At 57.1% G+C, this 17,667-nt stretch overlaps 1 protein-coding gene across 2 annotated transcripts in view; it reads right to left on the reverse strand.

Annotated features, from left to right (window-relative positions):
• Positions 1-687: 687 nt before the first annotated feature.
• EVC2 (EvC ciliary complex subunit 2) overlaps positions 688-17,667 on the reverse strand; it is an 84,776-nt gene continuing 67,796 nt past the window's right edge. For both annotated transcript variants that reach the window (XM_075544547.1, XM_075544546.1), the window contains 6 exons: positions 12,004-12,231; positions 7,901-8,115; positions 7,042-7,129; positions 5,504-5,685; positions 4,045-4,146; positions 688-1,341 (listed from right to left, as the gene is read on the reverse strand). In XM_075544547.1, coding sequence (XP_075400662.1) covers positions 1,071-1,341; positions 4,045-4,146; positions 5,504-5,685; positions 7,042-7,129; positions 7,901-8,115; positions 12,004-12,231 — 1,086 coding nt within the window. In that variant the 3' untranslated portion in view covers positions 688-1,070. The remainder of the gene's footprint in view (positions 1,342-4,044; positions 4,147-5,503; positions 5,686-7,041; positions 7,130-7,900; positions 8,116-12,003; positions 12,232-17,667) is intronic.

Consider the following 17,667-nt stretch of genomic DNA (forward strand, 5'->3'; position numbering starts at 1 on the left):
TGAGCTGAAGCCCGGAGAGGCCCCAGCATTGCAGATGCTCCACCCTCAAACCACCTTGTGTGCCCTTGCGGGGACGGGAGCCCCTTCAGAGCCACCAGCTCTGGATTCGGGCTCAGAGCAAAGCCCCCTCGAGGGTGCCTGAGATTACAGATCTCAATGGGTGCCGGCAGACAGCCTCACCTTTCTGCCTGGGAGTAGCTGGTGGTTTTGAACCCCAGTCAAATTGTGAGCAGCCCGTGCCTAGCCCGGTGTCACCAGGGCCCCTCCTTTGGGCAAGCCAGAAGTAAACCTGACCGGCTCTTCCAGGAAGCAAGGAGGACTCCCAGAACCAATTCCAGAACATTCTCTTCTTGTCCTCATGTCGTTAGCTCCCCGTCCCCCTCATCTTCCCCTGCCATGCTCCTATTATTCCAATTATCAATCCCATTACTGCCTCTACTGATCTACCGATCGTGGATTTCATGTACAAGTCTACAAGACCCCAACAGGAAGCAAGAAGCCAACAACCATGAACAGGCAAAGCATACCACAACCTCCACCGAAAAGAGCCGAAACCATTAAGCACCGAGACCCACAAATTGCACACGTCTTAACAGGGCGGAGCGCATAGACTTCATGCTATGCGGAGTGTATGTGTGCCATCGAACGATTTGTTGAAAGGAAAGGAACCCCCACTGGAAAGAGCTCTGTGTAAACATTTTTTTTTAATAATGGATTGTTACCTAGGAGAGGTAACAAACATCAAATGAGAACAGAAATCTTGCCTTCAACAACACCCCCCGCCCCCCCGCCCATGACTCGGCCAGACTCGGGGAGGGCAGAGGTGCGTGCTGGGCCGGAGGGGGGGTGCTGCTCCGAGAGGATGAAAAGTGGGCCACCTGGACTTCCTGGGCCCAGAACACTGGGTCGTCGAGAGGCCAGCAGGTGAGGGGCATGTCGTGCGCCGGTGTCTTCTGCAGCTGCCATGGGTCAAAGCAGGTTATCCACTAACCACACACGCACACTCACGCACATGCACGAGCTGGAGGAATCAGCTCTGTCTTCATACGCCCACGGAGCTCGCCCTCGAGCTAGCCCACGCCTGAGGCCCACGCGCCCTTCTTGGCATTCAGGAAGTTCTTCTTCTTCCTCCTGGGAGGAACGTGCAGGGCGATCTCCGGCTCCTTCGGATTCCTGAATATAAAGAGCCTTTCCCCCGTGTTCAGGAAGTCCTCGGTGTCTGTCCCCACGATGGACACGGGGGCCAGCTCGCCGAGGGGCTCCAGGGACAGGTGGGGCCAACTTCCTTTTCCCGGGAAGACCAGCCTCTCGGTGAGCGGGGGGCACGCCTTCCGCAGCACGCTGAGGAGAGAGCAGAAGATGACGCTCAGGGCTTGGGCCGGGACCCTGCGGCATGGACAACCACACGGGACGGAGCATGCTGCTGACACCGGGAAGGGCCGGGCCGCCCTGTGCTGCTCCCAACAGGCGGTGCCCGGCTGTGGCCATGCTCACCACGTTCCAGCTTTTTCCACGACTGCTCGCACTCCCAACAGACTCCCCATTCCAACTCCCAGCGGCCCTCTCGGGTGGCCCCATTTGGGCGTCTGGGCTGCCAATCTCGGGGAGCAGAAAGCCTCTCTCCTGAATCACAGACTACAGCACTGCACAGAGAAACCTGCACGCGCTCGGGAAAACAGAATTGCCGGGCCTCCATTCCACGGCGATACCTGTCTGCGGTGCTTTGGAATAGAACCACAAGATCTGCGAGCTCTGCCTGTGTCGTCCTGTAGTCCTGTCGGGGGATCATCTTTGGGGTCCCGGGCCAACAACCAATGCTTTTTCTTTTTTGCCTCCTAAAGGAAGACCGTTTCCCTTTGTTCACCAAACTGCCCCCACATTAGGCGAGGCCCCAGACAGTGATGTGCTGCCGCAAGCAACGCATTCCCTGCTAAACGCCCGAGTTCTGGAGCCAGCGGACGGCACCCATCCAGCTGGAAATCAGCCCCGGCGGGCGTTCTCGACACCCCAGCAATGGCCGACACCACGAAGAGGGCTCCCCCAGTAAAAGCAGACTGATCCGGAGTCGGCCTGCCTACAAAGCAGCTAGGAGTCGGCCGGGCGCCCCTGAACTGCAAGCGCCTGATACGCACTGGTTAAGTGACCTGGGAGGACACTGGGCCCTGACCCTGAGGGCCTGTAAACCCCACGCTGTCACACACTCTGAGGGCAAAGGCATCATGGGGTCACCTGCTGAAAGTGCCTGACCGGTGTGCTGTCCTCCCTGAAGCAGTGTGGCCGACTCGCTTCCGTCCCCACCACCCAGTCCTGTGGTGGCCAGCATGCCCCTGCGAGGCTGGGAACTCTGCCTTCAGTATTTCAAACGCCAGCAGTCACCTGGCGAACACCTGGTGGCGAACACCTGGTGGCGAACACCTGGTGGTCAGCAGAGCTAGACAGAGCAGGAAGAAGGCCTGCTGACTCCTGCTCAGGATGAATCCACGGAAACCCTGTGGATCTACCAATGGAGGGCCAGCTGCGTGCGCATCTGCTGCGTGGGCATCACTGCATCAGTCCACTCCACGGAGCTCACGGCTCCTTCAGCAACGCCCCCTGCTCTCGCAGCTCATGATGGTGTTCAGACCAGCTCCCCGCTGCCACCACGTACACGTGGGCCTCTGCGCAGAGCACTGTGAGCTGGGACCAGGCTACTGGGCTGTTCCGATCTGTGTGACCTGCCATGGACTGGACTGTGTACCCAACCTCCCACCCACCCCCAAATATACGTGTCCATGTGGCTCAGCCACCGTTCTCCGTGCTTTGAAATCCTCCTCCACTCTTTGATCTGATGCAAAACCAAACAGGGACGACCTGCCCCGGTGGGTTTCTGCGACTCTCTACAGGACTAGAAAGCCTCGTCTTTCTCCCACGGAGCAGCGGGTGGTTTGAACTGCCGACCCTGTGGTTCGCACCACCAGGCCTCCTTGATCGGAGTCCACTACCTGCCATTGTTATGATGGGATGTAATCAAGCTGTGTGTTGCAAAGCCTTAGGCACCCTGGTGGTGCAGTGGATAAAGCGATGGGCTGCTAACTGCAAGGTCAGCAGTTCAAGCCCGCCGGCCACTCTGCAGGAGAAAGATGAGGCTTTCTGCTCCCTTAAAGATTGGCGACTTTGGAAATCCTATCCAGGCTCACTAGGTATCTCAGTCCACTCAGCGGCCGTGGGTTTGGTTTGGGTTTTGGGGGGTTGTAAGTCAGCAGCTGTGAGGGTGGCTTCGTGGCAGGCCCGGTTCGTTCTGCTGTGCACAGGGGTGCTATGAGTCAGAACCAATTTGATGACACAGCCTGAGCAACAAGAGGGTGCTAATGAGGCAGAGCGGAAGCACTGATGTTAATGAGGCAGGAATCAATCTACAGGATGAGGCTGTCTCTGAATCAATCTCCTCTCAGGTACACGAGAGAAGCAGCCAGCAGTTCGACCCCTGAGTCAAGAGTTAGGTCTGGTTTGGGAAACGTCGTCAGGAGTACTACTATTTCTGACGGCATCTCCCCCAAAAGACACGGCTCATTAAGATAAGTGCAGTCCTTAAAATGCTGCCAGTGTTAAGAGAACACTCTCCTCGCTGATGGCAACCAGCGTATCTAAACCCACTGAGGATGAAGAGTTACATCCGGTGATGTGGTGGGCAACGAATGGTGCTCCTCAGGAGCGAGGTGATGCCGCCTGCTCCCATGCAGACTTCAGACAAACAACCCCGACTTCCAAGACTGTTTGCAGAGCTGCCGTGGTCCTGAGCTGCCAACCATGCTGATGGCAGCCCAACCCGTAACCACTACACCACCAAGCCTCCTTGCCGCCTTGAAAACCTGCAAGGGCGGCTCTATCTGCCCCACAGGGTCACTGTGAGTCGGAGTCGGCAGTGTGTTCCGGTTTGGATTTGGGGAAAGATGCGAGGAAAGGCTAGTCTATGTGAGCAAGACCCCCCAGTACGCCCCTCTATCCGTGCCCCCCGCCCAGCTCCAGGCAATTCCCAGCTCAGCCCGCCCTCCCCAGCCCCCTGACCTCTCCTTCCTCCTGCGAGCCCAGCGCGCCCTCTCCTCTCCTTGGTCGACCAGACCGCTTCGCAGCTTGCTCTCGAAGGCTCGCCACCGGGCCTGGTGTTCCCTGGAAACGAGAAGGGAGGGTCTGACATTTTCAAGCCACAGATGACTTTTTCAAGCGCGTGGTGGATGGTACTTCCCAGCAAGTGCGATGGGGACCCAACAAGCAGAAAACGAAAGGGCCTCCGGCTGATGTCTGCCCCTACACAAGACACAAAAGACCAGCATCGTGGGGGGGGGGGGGTGCTGGGTGCACGGAGGACAGAACAAAAGACTGCCCGGCCCTGCGCCGTCCCCACCGCGGTTCCCGTGCCTGAGCCCACGGATACAGCCACGGTGTCTGCCCATCCGTCTCCCCGAGGGCCTTCCTCTTTGTCCCTGTCCTTCTGCACACAAACACTCACACTCAAGGAGCGTCTCACCCAGCGCGCCTCACACACTCCACCCGACCACCTGCTCACGCACCACACCCACACACAAACACACACACGAACACAGCCACGCCCGCCTGACACACCACACCTTCACACACCACACTCACACACAAACACTCAGCCACGCCCGCCTGCCACACCACACACGCGTGCATACAACACATCCACACATACCGCGTTCACAGATACATCCTCACAGAGCACGGACACACCCAGACACACCGCACACACATACTGAGCTACAACACAGCTGTGCGTCCACATCACACACGCACCCACACACAACAAACCATACACACACAGCAACAACAACAACAAGCAACACAGAGCCGAAAAACCTGGCAAAGACATGCTTTGGGGAAGAAGCGATACAACAAGGCGCCGACACCTCTGTCTGCACACAGCGCGTCCCGTGGACCCCGGCCCTTTTCCTTGTAGAAGAGGGGGCTTCCCGAAGTTCACGGGAAAATGCTGCCGTTTTTTCATTCTGCATTCCCACACGCTTTCTGAACCCCCGGGTAGATCCTCCACTTTCCTAAACAGGTGCGGGTGGCGCCCTGATGCCCGGGTCAGCTTATTCTCCAGCGGGGTCTCTCTCAGGCTACCAGGGGCAGTGACAAAGAGGAAGACGCTGAACGAGGTGGACGGACACAGCAGCCACAACCACGGCCTCAAACCTACCACCTGCAGGACGGGGCAGGGTGTCTGCGGTGCATGAAGTCCCTGTGAGCCGGCCCCGAACTCGATGGCACCACACAAGAACCACATGAAAATGCTGGAGAACATGTGTGAGCCCAGAGCCTTGAAAAGACCCCCGGCAGCCCCCCTGGCCTCCGCTTGCTCCTGAAACATGAGGTGTCACGGGGGCCGGCCACTGTGTGCGTGCCAGGCCATCCTGTGTCCCCCTGAGTCCCCCGGCTGTGTTCTCTCTGAGCCTCTCTCTGGTCAGGCTTGTCTGCCGGCAGCCCTGTGGATGCCCCCGCTCACCTCCTGCTGCCCGTCCCGGCCTGCTCCGCACCAACGTCGTCCTCGGAGGGAGGGCCCGCGTGATCCAGCGCAGAGAGCAGCTCGGCCTGGGGGGCTGCAGGCTGGACCACGCTCAGGAGCCGGTGCAGCGTGGGCACGGGCAGCATCGCCAGCTTGGTGAGGTAGGACGCCAGCCTCAGCTCCTGTGGGAGTGAAGGGAAGAACCTCAGGCCAGCGGGCTCTGGTCCAGGCGACCCGCCGTGGCCAGCGGACGCCAGGCTGGGGGCTTTTTGTCCCAGCGTGATGCATACTTTAGGAGCTGGGCCTTCAACACCGGCTCCCGAATTCGGAGACCTGTCAGAAAGATCTGTTTAGTCAGCAGTCCTGCTTCCCCAGCACGCTTCCAAAGATGCCCTCCCGCCTTCCGGCTCACAGACCTCAGCGAACTCCGGAGGCCCACAGTACAGAGAGCAGAAGGCCTGCGGGACAGCGGGGCCAATTCATAGCCCTTCTCCCCACCCCCGCTCCTGAGGCACTGCCATGGGGAGGAGGAGGCAGACTCCAGAAACAGGGTTGGAATCAGGCTGCTTCCAGGCTGGGGAAACAGGCAAGCAATGGATCCCGGTCCGCAGCGGTGGGCCGTCCCAGGAGGGCACATGGGTTCCAGGGAGAGGTGAGGTGACGTGGCCGCCATCCTCAGAAGAGGACCCGAGGATTCTGGGAGGTGAAATTCTGACGTGGTCACCATCCTGAGACGAGATGAGGGCCTGTGTCCTCTGGGAGGTGACCAGACAAACTGCTGCTTAAGAGTGGCTATCCGCCCCCCCGATTGTTTTACAGAGATACAATTCACATGTCATCCATTCCACAGGGTTGTACACACATCACCACGACCAGTCCAGTACAGCCCCCCTCCCAGATTCACTATTTGCTCCCCAGTTCCCCTTACACTCCCCCAAAAAGCTATGACCTCAATTACTGTCTCTCTTCATCTGCCCCTCTGTGCTGCAGATATGGGGAGACATACAAAAGACCCCACCCCCCAAATAAGGAAGGAAGAGACCGCTGACTACATTAAAATAAGCCGGGGGGGGGGGAACCTCTGTCAAGAAGCAAGTGAGAACTATTTAAACCTGGGACAAGTCCAGAAGGGGCTCAGAGGGAGAGCAGCAGAGCAGGTGCCCGGTGTCACCTGAGCTCCACCCGCCACAGGGAGTCTACAGTCACCTCTGTCTGACAGCCGGGCTAGTCACACCCTGGGCTGCAGACAGAGGGGGTCTGCCAGGAGCTTTGTCCGCACAGGCGCCCCGCAGCTGGATCGTGGGCTCCCACGGTCCTCCACAGCCTCCCACGTGTTGTGTGCCCACAGCGTAGGCTCTGATACCTTTCCCTCCGCTGTGGAGCGATTTTGCTCTGTCATCCTTGGATCACACCGGCCGCCGTGCTGCTTCTACGGGGACTCGCTTAGATGGCTGCTCGTTTGGATGCAAGCCTTTAGGACCCCAGACGCCATCCTGACTGCTAGGCGGCCGCCAGCTGCCCTTGAAGGGCATCCTTACCTGTCCATACAGGGTCCCGAAGGTGTCCATCTCCATCGTCTCCAGAAGATCCTCGAACACGACACCTCGCTGATGCTCTTCTTGCAAGCTGGAGCGGAATTAAAAACCGGCGTGAGTCCACGTTGGCCACAACGGGGTGCTGTGAGAAGCTGATGCCCACAGAAAAGGGGTCGTCCTTCTTGCCTAGAGCCACATGCCAGGAGCCCTGGAGCCGTCTGTTGTGGTGATGCGTCATCCGTCTGCAAACCACCAGGTGGTCAGCAGTTCGAAACCACCAACTGGCCCGAGGGAGAAAGATGGGGCTTTCTACTCCCCGGAAGAGTTTCCATCTTCGCAAACCCACAGAGGGCAGTTCTGCCCTGTCTTAGACGGCCGCGGTGACTCGGAATCGATCCGGCGGCAGTGAGTTTGGTTTTCCGGAGAACCAGGTGGCACTGAGTGGCTTCCAACTCCTGGAGAACCCCTCACCCATCCCCTACTCCTATGTGTCTCAGGGCAGAGCTAGGCTCCGTGGAGTGAACCAGGCTGATTTGGGGGTGAAGCCCCTTCGGCAGCCGGTTTTCGCTCTGTCTTTTTAGCTGACTGCTATGTTAGAGGTTGCCTTTGGGGGAGAGCAGCGATATGATATCCGCCCAGCCCCTCACCGTTCCCAAAAGAAATAGGAAAGCCACGGTAGGTGCGGAGACCCCAGTGGGAAGGGAAGCGGCACGGGCCGGAAATGACAGTGCAGACGACCTGCGCTACGCCCAGCGGCTCTGACCGCGTGGAGGAAGGTCACACCTCACAGAGCGCAGAGGACAGGTGTCTCCGGCCGACCGTGGGCAGGCGCAGCCCAGGGACATCCCGGGTCTTCATTTACCTCTGCTGGTGGCGTTCCAGGGTCTTCTGAGCCTTGTTGAGAGCCCGCTGCAGCACCGCGGAGACCTGTCCTTCAGAATCCGCCTCCGCGGGTGCATCTGGGGGCCCGGGGGCCTGGGCGCCCCACTGCTGTCTGCTCAGCGGGGCCTGCTGCTGGGGAGCAGCCTCCTGGCGGGCCAGCTGCTCCTCCAGCCTCCTCTCCAGCTCCTGCAGCTCCTGCGGTCAGAAGGTCCCACGGCTAAAGGCTGATGGACCACAGCCCAACACCCGACCTCCTGAGCGTGCCGTTGGGAGCCGGGGAGGGTTGGGGCTCAGCCGCCTTGCCCCTCCAGCTGAGCCAGGTCCACGTGACAACCAAGCCTCAGGCCTCCAGGCCTCTGCCTATGCTGTCCCTCAACCTCCTGTCCACCTGATGGCGATGGATGGAGCGGTGTCCCCAACTCCCCAAAAGGACACACTCATGGCTTCAACCCTGTGTCTGAGAACGTGATCCTGGGCAGAGGCCTTGGGCAAGATGCACTGCCACCGTGGACGCAGCAGTGAGCTCGGGCACAGGACCGCTGTGAGGACGGCCCGGGGCAGGCTGGTGTCTGGTCCTGCTGTGCACAGGTTGCTAGAGCTGGAAGTGATGGTGGCACCCGACAACATCAGCAGTCAGTTGTCCACCTGGCTGTACCAGCCCCAGGACGGAGCCCCTTAGGTGAAGTCAAAGAAATGAAAATTAGCTGGTTTCCATTTCCCGTATGAGGGAGAGTCGCGAGATCCTTTGTTCAACAGAAACCTCCACGTGCTGCCGTCTCCCAACAGCTAGGTCTGCACACACCTGAGCAGGAAACACCTGTGTTTCCATCTCTCTGACCCTTTCGACGGACTGCCAAAGGGACAGACAAACCCGTCTGAAAAGAAATGCAGCCAGAATTCTCCTGAGAGGCAAGGTTGGTGAGACTCTGTCTCGCGTTCTCTGAACATGTTGCCAGGAGAGACGTGGAGAGGCGGCGATGGACAGGGAGGCCCTCGACGGGATGGACGGCCACAGTGGCTGCGTCAGTGGGCCCAGCCTAAGAACTATGGTGAGGTTGGTGCCGGACCCCGGGGGGTGGGGGTCAATCTGCTGCGAAGAGGGTCGCTGTCAGTCAGAACTGACTCAACAGTACACAACAACGACATGCAAGCTGAGGATTCTCCAGGTGAATCACTCTCCTTCCTATTTTTATATTACATTTCCCTTCCGGGCCAATCTCAGAAACCAGTGGTTCTCAACCTTCCTAATGCCGCGACCCTTTAATGCTGTTCCTCATGTGGTGGTGACCCGTCCCCCAACCATAAAACTAGTTTACTTGCTACTTCATCACTGTCATTTTTCTACTGTGATGAATTGGGCGACCCCTGTGAAAGGGTCGTGTGATGCCCAAAGGGGTCACAACCCACAGGTTGGTGACCACTGTCATAAATCCTCTTATAGCCTGTCCCTCCCTCACTCTCACTCGCTGGCATCAAGCCAGTGGTAACGACTCCCAGAGTCCCCCTTGTGGGTTTCCGAGACTGTAACCGTTTACCAGAGTAGAAAGCCCAGTCTTCCTCGAGAGGGGTGGCTGGTTCCGAACTGCCAACCCTGTGGATCTCAGCCCAAGGCGTAACCACTATGCCACCAGGGCCTGTGCAAGGCCCTGGGCTAGCTGGTGAGTCAGCTATCTACAAGCGTGGGGGATTTCAATCGGTGATTCTTCTGCTTCTCCTGTGCAGGGATTACCTTGCCCCTCCTCCCTGTGTGTCTCGTGATTTGTTTGTTGCTGCTGCTGCTGCTGTTTGATCAAGAGATCCGCTCAGCAGTAGGCTGGCACGGTTAGTTAAGTGCTGTACACGCTAACATGCACTCTCACACACACACTGTCATGCGTACACTGTCACATGTACAGTCACATGTACACTCTCACACGTACATGCTCACACGCACACTCTCACATGTACACTCTCACACATGTGTCCACTGTCACGTGTACACTCTCACATGCACACTGTCACAGGTACATGCTCACACGCACACTGTCACACATACACTCTCACATGCACACTCTCACATGTACACTCACATGCACACTGTCACACATACACTGTTACATGTACACTGTCACGTGTACACTCTCACATGCACACTGTCACAGGTACATGCTCACACGCACACTGTCACACGTACACTCTCACACGCATACTCTCACATGTACACGCTCACATGCACACTCTCACATGTACACTCACATGCACACTGTCACACGTACACTGTCACATGTACACTGTTACATGCACACTCTCACATGCACACTCTCACATGCAGACGCGGCGATGGAAAAGACCAGGGCTTGGGTCAGGGGCGCACCAGTCCTCCAGGGGACACCTGGGCTTCTGAACCCTTTGAAGAGTCGTTGACAACAGACCTGGCCTACCCGACGCAGAGTGTCGTTGGGCTGAGCATCTGCACTCCTGCCTGAGGAGCTGGACTGGTCTTTGATTACAAAGTCACAGGGAGGCTGTCTGTCCCCCACTCCACCCCACCCCCCACACTCACACCAGGAGCAGGCGTGGAAGCAGACAAGTTTGTCCGTGTCTTTGGGGGACAGGTGGCTTCCTCCCTCACCACCCCATCCCTTACTTCATCTACAGGCACCCTAAAGTTTCCCTCCCACTCCCCCAAATTAACCCCAGCCCCATAGGTTCAAGACTCTAGTCTTTGCACCCCTCCACAAGTGGCCTTCTGCTCTGTGGTGTTCACTTAGTCCCGGGGTCTCCCCCAGAGCGGGTGTGCCCTGACTTGCCCACGACCAGGATGCCCCCCGCTAGAATATCTACGACCTCCTGTTGCCGTCAGCTGCCTCCGACCCCAGTGAGGCCCACAGGGCTGCCGCAGGCCGATGCAGGGGAGGAGTTACCAGACCTTTCTTCTTAGCCTCAGTGCGAAAGCTCGGCGGACACCTGCCCAGCCTCCTGGCAAGCGCAAGACTCCACAGGCAGGGGAGTGGGGGGTGGCTGCTTGGCGGGGAATCGAACCAGGGTCTCCTGCATGAAGAGGGGTGAATTCTGCCCACCCCCCACTAGTGCCCTCGGGCAGGCTCACGCTGCTTTCTGGCCCAGAGTGTGCCCCGCGTGCTGGAGAGGTGGTCCCTGCGGGTCACTGCTTTGGAAAGAGATTAAGCGAACCCTCCCGGGCAGCCCGCTGGTCCAGCCTGTGAAAGGCCACTGCCGGCAGAAGTCTGACTGCGACTCATGGCCAGACAATGGTGACACAGGGCGTGACCAGCCAGAGTCCTGGCTTGCTCACAGAGGGTGCCGGGTGTCACAGCAGAACCTGCTTCAGGGCCCGGCTCAGCACGTGGCTGATAAAATGCGTGGCACAGAGTGGAGCAGCCTAAAACAGCGCCTTTTCATGAATCGTGAAGGCATCCGGAGCATCATGAGCCACAGAATTCCCAGCAGTAAATGAGACCCTGTCCCCTCTCACGTCTGAAGGCCTGTCGACCACAGGCCGGGTGCTCCGTGCCTGGCGGCTCCTTTTGCCGGGGCTCTGGTGCAGCAGTGCGTTACGCAATGGCCTGCTAGTCACAAGGTCGGCAGTTCAGAACCGCCCGCCGCTCCCAGGGAGAAACTGCGAGGGTGTCTACCCCTGTGAAGAGCTACAACCTGGGAAACCCACGGGGACAGTTCTACCCTGTCCTGTAGGGTCGCTTTGAGTCGGGGCTGACCTGACGGCAGTGACTGTTTGGTTGAAGCGATATCATTACGATTCAGATACACGAGATACTAAGAGCTGCACAAACCAGAACCTAAAAACAAAACCAAAAAAAAGCATTGCCATCAAGCTGACCGAGACCCCCGGCGACGACTCTGGGTAGGGTTTCCGAGTCCGTAAACCTTGACGGGAGCAGACAGCCTCGTCTTTCTCCCGAGGAGCAGCCGGTGGGTTTGAACTGCCAGCCTGGTGGCTCGTGACCCAGTGCTGGCCTGCCAACGGTCACCGGCATGGCTTTTGTTTCAGGACTGAGACTGGCCGGCTGCCCTCTAAGGGTGGGCTCCCTGGGTGGTGCAGGAGGGTGGGGCGGGGTCCGCACTCACCGGGGTGTGGGACTGCAGGATCTGGGTGCGGGCCTCCTTGGTCAGGGTCTCGGCCTCGCACAGCTCCTCCAGGAGCAGGTCCTGGATGCAGAGGAGGGCGGTGTAGGCAGACCACGTCCTGGTGGTCTTGGCCGCCTTCTGCAACTGCAGGGACACGATGGACTCAGCCAGACGCTGCTCCTGAGCCTCTAGCTGCTCCAGCCTCTCCCGGAGCAGTTCCGACCGGGCCTGAGAGAGGGTGGGAAAGAGAGGATGTCAGGGACCAGCCGGCAGCCTGGCCAACCACAACACCAAACCAAACCAAGCCCCTGCCCTGGCGTTGGTTCCAACTCAGGGCTCCTCTTGTGTCACAGCGTTGCACCAGCGATGTCCCAGGGCTGTGCCTGCAGGCAGGGGAGAGCAGGGGGGTGGGGGGCGTTAGGTGCTGGGCGGCCATCCGCATGGTCTGCAGTCTGAAACCACCCGCAGCCCCTCGGGAGAAAGACTGGGCTTTCTACTTCATGCAAGGAGATCGCCTGGCCTCTGCTCCGAGGTCCTTCTCTCCCGGTAGAGTGGGATTCCCTAGCCTTCTGGAGAGTCTTCCGGGAGCAACGGTTGGTGCCAGCCAGGACTCCTGCCCGGGGATCCAGAGAAACCCCTGCCTGAAGTGTTCAGAGCCCAAAGCCCTAGAGGGGCCCAGCAACCTCCATCTGCTGCTCGGATCCGGATTGCAGGTCGTGGGTGGAATGGGAAGAAAAGGTGGAGCAGAGTTCAAAGGCAGACTTGTCGGTCTGACAGGTCCACAGAGCCAACGGCCACCACACGCATGAGGAGCCTGCTTGCTCAGAGCAGCCTGCCAGAGGAGACCCCGGGCAGCATCGCCCCCGACACAGCACTCAGGACACAGGAAGGGCAGGGAGAGTGGTGGGATCACAAAACTGGCATCCTAACGGAGGAGTGGGAGCCCGTCTGGCCCCCATGCAGCTGGAAGAGTCCAGGGGTGCCTTCAGAGCTAATGTGTGCATCTGGGTAGACTGGAGAAACCAGCCCACAGGAACTCCTGTGTATGTAACAGAGAGTGTCACATAAAGGCTAAGTGCGCATTCAGAAAGCATCCCAACCCAGCCCTCTCCAAGCACACGAGTCCAACATTAGCCCATATGTCCGACACCAATCCACAAAGTCCTCCTCTATCTCACAAAACACACGCAATGATGCTGACTGCAGGAGGGAAGCCGAGTCACTGAGCGTGTAAGCATCTCAGCGCTGGCAGGGGTCTCCACACGGCTGCTCCAGCACCCAGAGCTGCATCGGAGTAGGTCCATGTGGCTTCTCCTCGGGGATGTCTCATAAGAAGTGAGCCTTGCCACCTGAGGCAGGGAACTGACTAAGGCAGCCGCACACTGGTCCGACCATCACAAAGCAAGAGACCCAAGAACCAGAAAGGCGAGGCTCACCAAGCCATTTATCCCTCCGCCCTTCAATTAACCCCACATGTGCTCATCGGCCAGGTAGGCACAATAAACCCTAGCCATGCTGTCATTTCACTCTACACCTTCCATGGATCCCGGGCCCCAGAGGGTAAAACACAAAACTTCTTAGCATGGACCCCCAGCCCCTCCCCAGCCTCAACTTCCATCCTACTAAGGAATACCTTAAGAAAAAGTCCAAGATGCAGTGAATGCATTAGCCAAAACAAGGCTCCCGGAAAAGACTCACTGCTCTGTGTCCGTTCCAAAGAAAGGGGCCCACAGAATGCAGAAACTAACCATCAACATCCTTGACAGCACACGCGAGTAAAATTGTGCCGAAGATCATTCAACAAAGGCTGTGGCAGCACATTGACAGGGAGCTGTCAGAGGCTCAGGCCGGATTCAGAAGAAGACGTGGAACAAGGGATGTCATTGCTGGTGTCAGATGGATCTTGGCTCAAAGCAGAGAACACCAGCAAGATGTTGACCTGTGTTTTATTGACTATGCCAAGGCATTCGACTGCGTGGATCATAACCAGTCATGGAGAACCTGGAGGAGAATGGGAATTCCGGCACGGTTCACGGTGCTCGGCAGCACCTGTGCACGGATCAGGAGGCAGCTGTGCAAACAGAACCAGGGGAGGCTGTGTGGTTTAGAATCAGGACAGGTGTGCTTCAGGGCTGTATCCTTTTGCCACACTAATGCACGCTCTGTGGTGAGCTAATAATCAGACTACCTGAAGAGGAACGGAGCATCAGGATCGGAGGGAGGCTTATTAACAGACTGCAGTATGCAGATGGCGCAAACCTGATACCTGAAAGTGAGGAGGACAGCAGGCGCTTGCTGATGGAGAGAAAGAATTGCAGCCTTTAGTGTGAATTACAATTCCATGTAGAGAGAACCATGACCCTCCCGACCAGACCACTAGGTCACATCATGATAAAAGGAGAAAAGATTCAAGTGTGGAGGACTCCACCTTGCTCGGATCCCCAATCAATGCTCACAGATGCGGCAGTCAAGAGAGCAAAGGACACACTGCATTGGGTGCACCTGCACCAGACCTCTTTACAGTGTTGGAGAATGGAGAGTCACATTGAGGGCTCAGGTGCCCCTGACGCAAGGCATGGCATTTTCAACTGCCTTGTATGCATGTGACAGTGTGTGGTGCATAAGGAAGACCGAAGAAGAAGAAGAATCGATGCATTTGAATGGCGGTGCTGGACAGGAGTATTGAACGTGCCGTGGACTGTGAACAAGGCAAGCTGATCTGTCTTGGAAGAAGAACAGCCAGACTGCTCTTAGACTCGTCAGGAAAGACCAGCCCCAGAGCAGGACATCATGCTCGGTAAAGTGCAGGTGAGGGGGAGGAGAGGAAGACCCTGGACGAGGTGGACTGACACTGTGGCTGCAGCCATGGGCTCCGACGCAAGAGCCACGGTGAGGATGACACGGGACTGAGCAGTGGTTCCTTCTGTCGGGCGTGGGTCCCATGACACGGACGCAACTTGGTGGCACAACAAGGGACCCGTGGAAAGATCTGTTCTGTTTGGGGGCTGATCCCCGCCCACGGTGCCCTTGGTGTCTGCATGTCTCTGTTCTCTTCCCTGCGGATGGAATTCCACCCCCACCCTTGACTCTGCAGACACATCTGGGGTCTCCAGGCTCTAGCAAGCCCCGGGGGTCTGTCCTCACTCAGGCAGGCATATGGTACACCCCCCTCTGAGGTTCCGCCTTCTTTTCCACCCACCAGGCACCACACAGCCTCTGCTTCTAGAACACAACCTCTCCAGGGGTCCCGAGTCCTCTGGATGCAGGAAAGCACCCACTCCCCTCACTCACCCAACTAAGCATTTCCATATCTGTCTGTACAACTTGCCACAGGACAAACGGATCTGTCTTGGAAAAAGCACAGCCGGGGGCGGGGGGCGGCTGGTCTCTGCTGACGAGCCCAAAGCACATCCTCGCCTCTACGGAGCATCCGGCTGTCCTTCCATGCTTCCAGACTATGCCTTCCAGGCTTTGGACCTGTTGTCAGGAGAGGCCGTCCACGGAGAAGGGAAGGACAGCACGTTAGGAAGATCCTCAGGAAGCTGGCTTGACCAGTGGCTGCAGCAATGGGCTCGGGCGCAGGCACGATGGCGAGGGTGGGGCAGGGCCGGCCGGTGTGCCGTTCTGCTGTGCATGAGTGCTGCAGGTTGGGGCTGACTTCAAGGCACCTAAGAACCCCAACACCCACGTGCATGACAGACCCAAGTCATGGCACGTTCAACAGCCTCACAGGCATACGCAGTCAAGGTCCAGCTGGCAAATCAAAGTCGCAAGGGTTTCCAAGACCGTAACTAGATTCATATATATCAGCAGTTCTGTCTCCCTGGCAGTTAAAAATGTTTGTCCTCTCGCCCACCGTCCAGTATAAAGTGTAGGTATCTGCTTTTATTCGGGCCCCCTAGATCATTTCCGCTCCCCTCAGGACATGGTATCGTCCACTTGGGGAGTCGCTGCTGTAGATCTTCAAGGGATCAGACACGTTATCTTTCTTTCAAGGAGAGGCTGGCATGAAGGGCTACTTGATTTAAACTGGCTCATAGAGTAGCCCAAGGACTCCTCCTATGGGCGACAGCACTGTCGGCGAAGAAGACTGAATTACAGTGGACTGTCCAGAGGAGCCCTGGTGGCTCAGAGAGTTGTGGTGCTCACTGCAAGGTCAGCGGTTCAAAACCACCAGCTGCTCCTCGGGAGAACGATGAGGCTTTCTACTCCGGTAAAGAGTTGACATGAGCCGGAATTGACTCTACGCCGGTGAGAAGGGAGTTTATTTTAGTGGACCATCAGAAGAATCAATAATTTAGTCTTAGAAGAAATATAAGTGATCTTCAGAAGGGTTTTCTTTTTTTTGGGGGGGTCGGGGGGTCACAAATCCAAATGTGTTTTACAGATACCCTCTCAGTCTTAAAGAAGACACCCGGATGAGGGAACCCATCAGCAAGAGCCCTAATGGCGTCTGAGGATTTCCACCATTAAGCAGCCACGTGGCCACTTAAATAAGACACAGAAGAAGCAGGCACAGCACCATGACTGCTGGCAGATCAGTTCCTGGCAGTGGCAGGCGGACTACGGAAGCAGGAGAGGGGCCATGACCGGGACAGGCACACTGCTGCCGAGAACGGCTTACACGATTGGTTCGCAGCACTCTGGCCAAAGCAGTCAGGAACCGCAAGAGGAATGAAGGCACCCCGGTGGTGTAGCGAAGTACATGTTGGGCTACTAACCACGAGGTTGGTGGTTCAAATCGACCAGCCGTTCTGTGGGACAAAGATGAGGCTTTCTGTTCCCACACTGATTTAAAGCCTCAGAAACTCCTGGGGGCGGGTCTACCCTGTCCCACGGGTCACTAGGGATACAATCAACCTAAAGGCAGTGAATCTGATTGCTGTTGATGTTGCTGGGTTTTGGGGTCTGGGTTGTGTTTGTTTTGTTTTATTTTGGCATTGTTGTCTTGTTTGTGCATGTATATGGAATAACTCTCCCAAGTACACCTTATGTTTAACTGTCTTTTGAATTTTGATGTTTTTTTTTTTAACATCCACAACTAGTTGGGCTCTTCCATCGGTATGCTGAGCACAAACTGTGGGCTATATTAAGAAGATCGCAGCACTCGGGTGAAAGGAAGGCTTATTAATAACCTTCAATATGCAGATCACATAACCTTGCTGAAAGACGAGAGGGCTTGAAGCTCCTGCTGATGAAGGTCACAGACTGCAGCCTTCTGTGGATTCCAGCCCAGCATCAAGACAGGAATCCTCACAACTGGACCAGTAGATAGCACCCTGCTAAGCCGCGAAAGATGGCAGCTTGATGAGATACACCGCCAATGCTCAGGGACATATGCGGATAATGCTGGAAGTGAAGTTAAAAGGAGGAATTCTTCAAAAACCCTCTTGCCTTCTCTTGTTCATTTCAGCAGCCGGACCCACCCCAGTGAGGGTAGAAGGCGCTCAGGGCAAAGGGTCCAGAGCCACATGTCTACGAGGGATTACTGACAGCCTTCATTACCTATTCATGTTCTGAAACAGTGAAAAATAACCACTTGCCAAACAAAAGCGGGCCTACCGCTAATTTCCATGGGAATTCCAACCCGTTTTCCAAAGGACAGCTTTCTTCTGGGGACTGGGATGAACTTGCGATGCTTCCACAGTCAACCCAGGTAAAGCA

The sequence above is a fragment of the Tenrec ecaudatus genome, chromosome 3 (genome assembly GCF_050624435.1).
Source record: "Tenrec ecaudatus isolate mTenEca1 chromosome 3, mTenEca1.hap1, whole genome shotgun sequence".
Classification (NCBI taxonomy): Eukaryota; Metazoa; Chordata; class Mammalia; order Afrosoricida; family Tenrecidae; genus Tenrec; species Tenrec ecaudatus.